The 9,393-nt window shown below is 37.7% G+C and overlaps 1 protein-coding gene across 1 annotated transcript; it reads right to left on the minus strand.

The window, feature by feature from the left end:
* Nucleotides 1–2,137: 2,137 nt before the first annotated feature.
* On the minus strand, nt 2,138–2,923 carry LOC109271271 (spliceosome-associated protein CWC15 homolog). Its single transcript, XM_053899880.1, is given in 2 exon segments — nt 2,138–2,631; nt 2,634–2,923. Coding segments are annotated over 2 exon segments (693 nt in total). The 5' UTR covers nt 2,866–2,923; the 3' UTR covers nt 2,138–2,170.
* Between the last annotated feature and the right edge of the window lie 6,470 nt (nt 2,924–9,393).

Here is a 9,393-nt window from a genome sequence, read left to right on the forward strand (position 1 = left end):
CAGAGAGAGAGGGAGACACAGAATCTGAAGCAGGCTCCAGGCTCTGAGCTGTCAGCAAAGATCCTGACGTGGGGCTCAAACTCACGAACATGAGATCATGACCTGAGCCGAAGTCAGTCACTTAACTGCCTGAGCAACCCAGGGACCACAAGGATTTATAATTATTTTAAAATGATAAGTTCTGAAACCATTTTATTGTAAAATTTGATTTTCTTTTCCATAATGCTTATGCTTAATTTCCTTGACTACGCCTAACACATATTATTTTTTTCCAATATTTCGAGCTTTATTGTTTTGTTTTTCACATTTAGTTCTATGATCTGTCTGGATTCAGAGAGGTTTTTGTCCAGCGTTGTTGAGGCATCATTAACAAACTCAAACTCAAACTCAGAGGAATGGAAAATAGAATGGCTGTAGGATAGGGGACATGGGGAGAGGTTGGTAAAAGAATACAACCTTTCAGTTATAAGATGAATATGTTCTGATGATTTAATATATAGCATGATGACTATAGTTAATAATACTGTATTATATACTTGAAATTTGCTGAGAGAGTAGACCTTAAACAGTCCCATAAAAAAGAAAAGGTAACAATATAAGGTGATAGACATGTTAATTAACTTACTTATGGGAATCATTTCACAATAAGTATGTATACCAAATCATCAAGTTGAACACAGTCTTCTTTTGGTATGAAGAATAGAAAACAAACAAATTGTATATTATCAGGCATATAATATTTTACTTTTATATTTAGTTATTAGTATAAAATCAATACATTTTATAAGAAAAATAATTTCAGATAGTGTAGAAGAGTAGAGTAAGATCTCTATTTCCTCAGGAATGTCATTCATTGCCCCAAGAAAACACACTATAAACAATTTTTTATTAATTATTGAGAATCTAGTTTGCATGGTTTTATAAGTTTGTACAATCCATGGTAAGCAGGGCAATTTATCTCTGCTTGGAAACAGAAAATTAACAGTACACAAATTGATCAGTAAATAAGATAATTCCAGATCATGAAAAAGATATAGAGAAAACAGGGCAACATGAAAAGAAATATGTAGGCCAGGAGAGAAGCAGCATTAAATAGACTGGTCAAGGAGGGCTTCTTCCAGATGACATTTGACCAGGAACTGAATGACAAAAGGAGCTAAGTAGATGAAGATTTGGGATAAGATCTGTTTCAGGCAAAGAGAACAGGTAGTACAAAGGCTTGAGGTGGCATTCAATCTGGCATGTTCTAGGAACAGGAAGAAGTTCACACAGCTAGAATATACTGAAGGGTGGGTTTGGGACATGAGGCTCAAAAAGGAACAAATGACAAAACCATGTAGCTCCTTGTAGACATGGCAAGCAATGTGGATTATTATAAGTGAAATGGAAACCTTCTAGAGGATTTCAAACAGGAAGATGACATAATGTGATTTTAACTGTTAAAAGATAAATTTGGTTACTGCATGAAGAATGGGTAATAGTGGAAACAGAGAGGCAAGTTAAGAGCCCAATAATAAAAGTAATGGTAACTTGGACCAGAGAGATAATAGCCATAAAATTATTGTAATACTCCAGGCAAGAAATAATGAAGACTAAGTTTAGGGCAGAAACAGTGGTGACAGAGAGGTGGACTTTAGCTGAAGATGGATGGATGTAATAAGTTGAATCAATTGTACTTTTGACTAATTAGATGTGGAAATGGGGTAAGAGAATGAAGAAGTTAAGCTATCAGGTAACTTGTGTAGGTAGTTGAATGGAAGAGATTACTAACCGTTGTAAAAAATAAGAAGAAGAGCATGTTGGTATCTGAGAAGGCTGATTAACAGCTCCATTTTGGATATATGGATTTTAAGGTACCTTAGGACAAGCAGATGAAGTTGTATGGTAGGCAGTTGCATCTGAAGTTCAGGAAAAGACAAAGATTGGAAATACTAATTTTAAAAACATTAGCATATTAATGTAAAAGCATAACTGTGGGTCTAAGAAAAGGCCAACTGGCCTTAATACTGTGTCATGTGTACACTGAAGATGAATGGTGATAGGTGATACTTAAATTTGGTCTCACTTCAACTATGGGTGATATATACACACTTACATGTACATCCTGTTCTCATGCACATCTTTTTTTTTTTCGTTTACATTTTACAGTCTTTAAGCACATAAAACTGTATTATTTAATATATTTCTCCATGAACTTTTTGTGAAATTCAGCTCGCAGTGTATCATTTACAAATCTTTTGTCTTTCTTCTGATCATCTACACCTTTTGCACAGTTCTTGAAAACAACATCATCATCCCACCTTCTTTTAACTTTGAAGTTGGCCTGAGGCTGGGATGGGCCAGTGAGATTAAGGAGAGGGTTTCCACTCAATATGTTTTCCATACGTATTCTTTCTTCTTCAGCTTTTTGTTCTTGTTCCTTCCTGGCCTGCTCTTCAGCTCTTTCTTTTTTAATTTTTTCTAGCTCTGCAAGAAGAGCTGCAGTATCATCATCATCACTCTCCTCTTCAAAATCTTCATCTTCATCTTCCTCATCTGTTAGAGGATCATCTGCATCAAGGTTGGCAGCAGGAATCTGGTCTAACCGAGGTTTCTTTGACACGGATGAGGAGGTTGTATATTCTTGTGTTGACGATCTCTATTTTTTTCTCTGGCGGCAGCTCGCTCTCTCTCCTCCAGCTCTCTCCTGAAGTCACGGTTGCGAACCTCTTCAGGGGCATCCTGAGTGGTTTGTCTATATTTTATCTTTGTATGAGAAGGTAGGTCTCTACCTGAATACTGCTTTGAGAGTTGGCTGAAATCACCTTCTCCTTTTCCTCTCCCCCGTCTCGCAGGTTCAAAAGTTGGCCTAGCTGCTGTTGCCATCTTTTATGCTACTACCTTCCTGCCGCTGACGTCGGCCGGGGTCTAATGCTGCAGCCTCCGGAAATCATACAGACACCGTTACGACTCGCACCTCCCAGGAGCCTCTGCCTCATTCACATCTTTTAAAGTTACCATGGACATGAGACTAGCAGCCTTTTGTAATCAAAATGCCAAGAAAATTCTGAACTTTCTTAGGAAAGTAATGAGGACAAAGAGAAAATATGATTTTTTCCTCAGGAAAAACTATGCTGCATGGACAACTGGAATATTGTATGTAGGCTAATTGATGACATCTTTAGGATATTGGGAGATGAATGGATTCTAAAGAAAGTCTTATTCTAAAAATATATCTTGACTATTACTGGAAGACAAGGAAAATTAGGCTCAGAGATCAATGGGTTGACCCAAAATTACATAACAAGAAAATGATAGTGTGGAGAGTAAGATCCAAATCTCCTGGTTCCTTATGTATAGCTTTTTAAAATATATATATAAATCATATAAAACTGCTGGAGCAAAAGGCTGGAAAATCTAGCTTATAAGTTCAGGATAAAATAATTAGACTTCTAGTTTGGAACAACCTAAGAGGTAATGGCCAAGATTATGAAATAATACTGGGTTTGATAGGATAGGATCAGATACTGGACTGTGGGGCATAAACTACTACCCAAGGGAATGTTGTGAACAAAGGAGGATATAACTAGTCAAATTTCCTTTACAGCTGTTCTCACATCCCTGTTTTCTACTGCAATGTCTTATCCTTCTGGTTCTTGATACTCAACCTCTGTCATGCAACATGAATCTTGATGTGTCCCAGAGTCATTTCCTGTTTTGGGCTTTACTATTGACCTAAGACTTTAGTCTCAGAATAGGGACCAAAGATTTTACTGGCTTGCCTGGGTTGACTTTTCAGAACCTCTGGATTCTTCATTATCTCCAAATTCTATCCTCAATAGTAAAGGTCAAACATTAAGTTTCAAAATTCTAAGATACAGGGGACTAAAGGGTACTCTGTGAAACCCAGAAAAGATCAATTTAGGTCAATTTAAAGACCTTGCAAATTTTATTTGCTTTATCATTATTCATGATATAGAAAGCAATTTTTGTACATTATCATGAAGACACAGTAAGATACTAAGTGACTTCATGTAGCTTTACCTAAACAGCTCTGCATGAACAATCACAAGGAATAAAAGTAAAAGAAAAAAATTAAGATGAATAATTCTAGAAGAATTGCTATGTGCCAGTCACCATGCAAATCACTTTCATATACATCATCTAATTTAGTGTCAGCAAATATATAAAAACATTACTATTCTTACTTTATTAATGAGGAAACTGAGGCTCGAAAGTTAAGTGACTAGTCTGAGATCTACAGCAAGTTATCCCTAAATGATGCAGGAAACAGAATATCTGGAAGGATCCAGAACAGAGTGGAGTTGGATGAATGATGTAAAGAAGAGAAGGCCAACAAATAACCTAAATATAACAGTATGAGGATATACAGACACTAGTGCTCAGATGTTCTCCATATTTGTTGATGTCAGAAAAGGGAAATTAGCTAAGTTTAACTTAGGATACTAGTGTCCAATAGAAGGCTGGATTTGCTAGCAGATGGGTCTGCAAGATACTAGAGTGAGTAAGAGATGTTGTGAACTCTTTACATTCTCTCAAAGGAGTTACTTTAAATAATTTTTAAAATGTTTTCTTTATTTATGAGGGAGAGAGAGAAAGAGACAGCATGAGTGGGGGGAAGGACAGAGTGTGTGTGGGGAGGAACACAGAGGAACCAAAGCTGGCTCTACACTGACGTCAGTGACTGTGGGCTCAAACTCACAAACCGTGAGATCACGACCTGAGATGAAGTCAGACGCTCAATTGACTGTGCCACCTAGGTGCCCCATCAAAAGGAGTTACTTTAGATGTTCATCTTTTTTCAGAAGAGAAGATATTTTATACATGTGATTATATGAAATATATGGATGTTCATTCAACAATTTTTTTAAATAATATGCTAGCTGCTATGCTCAGTAGGTCTGTGGATAGATTGTTGAACATGACAGATTGGGCCTCAGTCCTCCCATCAGATAATTCAATAAGCAGTAATCATGAAGGGTGCAGGGAAACAAGTGGGGTGCTGAGGGAGTATCTGATCTAGCCTACCTTTAATCAGGGTATGCTTCCAAAAAAAGTTCTGTCTAAACTGAGACCTGAAGGATGAATATTATCCAGGAAGAGAAGAGCAGAAGTATTTCAGAATTAAAACCAAGTGCAACGTGGGAATTGTGTGGCTTCTCACAAACGCTTCCAGGGGTGGAATTTCATAAATCAGTCAATTGCTTAGGTCCCTCATGTTGTCATAATGTTCCTGAAATCACTGCCTTCTTTATGGTTTCTGGGTAAGCCACTGACACACTCTAAGTTTCCCATGTGATGAGTGAGAATCTGGGGAGTGTCCCTCCAGTGTGCAATGTGGAGCTGACGTAAACCCACGGGAGCGAGTGATGAAATGGGCAACCCGGGGTGTGGACTCAGATGGCCTGGGTACAAGGACTGGCTGTGCCAGATACTAACTTGATGATCCGAGAAAAAAAAATCCCTAAAACTCAGCAGCCAAAGAACAGTGACATGAAGATGAGCAGAGACAGAATGCTATTCCCTGACAACAAAAATGAGGAATTTCATTCCAGCTAAGAGGAAAATGTATTCTTCTAAATTGTTGTCAAACTTTCTTGGCATCCCACTCCCCTGGGCTTGTTAAAACAGATTGTTGCGCCCCATCCCCAGAGGTGCCAATCCAGGAGGTCTAGGGTGTTAATTCTGGAGCATTACCATTTCTACCAAGTTCCCTGGTACACTGATGCTGCTGGTCCAGGGATTACACCTTAAGAACCGCCATTGTAGAAAATGTTGCCCATTAACCAATCTTCAGCCTGTTGCTTACTAAACCAGCAAATCCAACACTTTCTTCAGTTCCCATTAACTCTTCCTCTCAGATAACCTCAACTACCAACAGAAAATGCTGCAGTGTGAAGATACAAGCAAGCAGATTGTTAACCATTTTAAAATGCCAGCCTCTATTCTAAGAGGCTATTTTGGCTGAGGTCTTCCATTTGGTCATTTTTAAAGTAAAAGGAGTAATGGAATATACCATCAGAAGCTCCAAAGGAGTTAAAACTACTACTGAGTACAAGTCTTATTTTCATTAAGAGCAAGGACGTCACTTAGGATTATTTTCTTGAGAATTTAAATGCCAACAAATGCAGCAGTATTTGAAAGGGTATCTTATCCCCACCTTGGCTGCTTTTTAATGTCATCTGACAATTTCCACTTTGCACAAGGTGAGCATTCACAAGCCTACATTTCTTCACTAAATTACTTTTTCTTTCTTGCACTTGTTTTTTCTTCCATCTTGGAAGAGTGACTCCCAAAAAGAGTTACTTTTCAGATGACACCATTAAAAAGTATGGGCATAAAAATCAAAACCTTAGGCATAAATCATCAATTGCTAATTCTCCATTTGAAACAAGTATATTCTCAACATGAGTACAATCTATGTTGATGCAACGTAGCATTAGGATAACATCAATGAATGTAGGAAAGGACTGGGTCTGAAACCACAGTATCTTCATCCTTGCCTTTTCTAGTAGCTTCAAGTTGACCTGCATCCTCCTAAAATTTGGAAGACGTGACTGATGACCACACATCAGAGAGAGGATCAGTTGAGAGATATAGACATAGCTTGACATGTACTATGTAGAAGAAGGTTATCTCATTGTACTCAGGAGGCCTTGAAGCATTTTTACAGGCCATGTAGGCAGATTTGGAACTCTAACTCAGTACCCCAGGCTCCTAATCATACTGCCTTCTGAGTTTCTTAAGTGTCTCTCAATACTTATTTCAATGTCTTTTGCTCTGCTTAACACCATTTTCCAGGGCTTTCCTCATTTTCCTGCCTTGCCCCACCTAATAATGTGATTACCTTTAATAACTGCTTCAAAACTTCAAAGGTTTTCAACCATTTTTATAGGGAACTCACAAAATTTAACAGCTTTCAAGACCTAGTAAAATTAATCTTTATTGGCCTGTAAGCCCTACGTAGAGTTTTCCTAAACTGTGCCTGTCAGCAAATCAGTCTCTTACTTCAGATATCTGACTTGAACCTGCAACTATCTACTTTCTCATTCTTCCATTCTCAGTGCCCGACAGCCACCAGGGTTTCTAGACTTCTCTTCTGCTATAATAAACAGTGCACACTGTCTCTTGTCTCCAGGAGATAAGACCGCATGCTTCAATAACAAACTGTAACTGTTGTTCGAAGTGACTGTTCAAAGTGAGAAACTCTTCATCATGGACAAGGGGGAAGATGAAGAAAACATTCCAAGGATTAAAGAAGACCTCAGCCCAGAGCAGGAGGACTAATATTATAGCAAAGACTATTTTCAGTGTGACTTGATTAACCACTGAAGAGAGGAGCAAGTTTGGAGAGGAGCATAGTAATTCCTTAGTGCTTATTTAATTTGAGACCTCTAACAACTCCCAGAGTCATGGTGGGTCACATTCATTTTAATAGAAGTTTTTACACTCACCTAGCTTCTTCTTCCCTATATTCACCTTGGGGTACACAACATGCAGACATTCCTCTGATGGAATTAAATGCCATATTTAGTGGTCAGTTAAGTCCACCATACGCATTCACAAAGAGTGATATTCTAATAAATAAATAAATATATTTTTTAGTATACTTGACACACAATGTTACATTAGTTTCAAGTGTATAGCATTAGTGATTCAACAAGTCTATACTTCATGGTGTGCTCACCACCAGTGTAGTTACCATCTGTCCCGATACATCACTATTACAATATCATTGACTACATTCCTTATGCTGTGCCTTTTGTCCCTGTGACTTATTTATTCCATAACTGGAAGCCTGTATCTCCCACTCTTTTTCACCTGTTTTGCCCATTCCCCCACCCCTAATCAATAAATCCTGATAATGTAATTTACTTATTATCATAATAGCCTTGGGTATCCTTAAAGTTTATTTATTCATTTATCTTTTAGTAATCTGTATACCCAATGTGGGGCTCGAACTCACAACCCCAAGGTCAAGAGTCACATGCTCTTCTGACTGAGCCAGAGAGGTGCCCTTATCTTAATAACAGCTTAAAATCAGTAGTAAATCAGTAACAAACAAAAACTTCTGGCCTTATTTATGGGAAAACCTGAAATATGTATAACAATGAACAATTTACAAAGTTTGTCTTGCATATGCTACTCTAATTGATGTCCGTCACAATCTAACACATGAGAAGAGATTATGACTCCCATTTTAAAGATAGGAAAGTTTTAATGAGTTACCCAAGCTCACACATTTAGTTCATGACAGGTAAAGGTCTTAAAAACATGTGTCTTTTTTTGAGCTTTTATGCTTACAATATGTACAAAACTATTAGAAGCATGCAGCTAAAATGGCTATATTCTCTTGGTTTCCATAACAATATAATGTCTTTTTTTCTTCTTTTTAATTTGATATTGTCTTCTCTGTATCTTTACCACTTCATCATCCTGTGCTCAACTACTAAATATTGGAATTCCTCAGAGTTCAGGCTTACCCTGTATTCCCACCTCCCCTCGTACTGTGTGAATTACTTCATCCATTCACATGGATTTAAAACTCTATCTCTATGCCAACAATACATGAGTATGTTATTTCTACAATATTCTTCTGAGTCAAGATGCAACTCTGTTCTTAAAACTCTACATGGTAGTGCAAGTTTAATGGGCCAAACGTTGATCTCTAAGCTCTTGTTTTCTACCCACTTGCCACCTTTTCACAGAAACTTGTTTCTCAGCCAGTCTCTCATTCAGGACACCATATAACCAGATATTCAGGCCTCAAACCAAGACACTTTCTGTGACACCTTCACCTTTTCACTTCCTACATCCACTCAATAAATAAGTCCTCTTGATGGTATATCACCCAAACAGGTCTCAATTCTGTCCGCTTCCCAACATTCTCACCATTAATGTAGTCTAAATCAGCAATAGCAGCTTTTTTCAACTTGCTCCCTTGAGTCTAATTAAATGAATGTATATATATTGTCTTTTAAATGTCTTTTAATGTCTTTTAAACATGGAAATTAGATCATGTCACTTATACTCTGCTTATGATCTTTTGATGGCTTCCTTTTAGCTGCTAGACAAATTATTGACATAATTTATAAGGTCCTTCTCTTATTAGCTATCGTCCAAATCTTATCTCATGGCTCTTCCTTCCCTCCTTCACTCTACTTCTGCACATTGGCCTTCCCTCAGTTGCTCTAATGTGTCAGCCTCTTTAATGCCTCAGAGCCTTTCTGCGTGCTCCCTTCCTGTGTTGTCCAGTCACTCACATCTCATCATTCTTCAGTTTGCAGCTTAAGTGTCATTTACGCAGAATGGGCTGACTCTCCTGATTTAAATTAAGTCCTTATTTTATACACTTTCAAGCATCCTATTCTTATCTTTACTAGTACTTATCAC

The sequence above is a fragment of the Panthera pardus genome, unplaced genomic scaffold (genome assembly GCF_024362965.1).
Source record: "Panthera pardus isolate Hobbes unplaced genomic scaffold, ASM2436296v1 HiC_scaffold_12, whole genome shotgun sequence".
Lineage (NCBI taxonomy): Eukaryota > Metazoa > Chordata > Mammalia > Carnivora > Felidae > Panthera > Panthera pardus.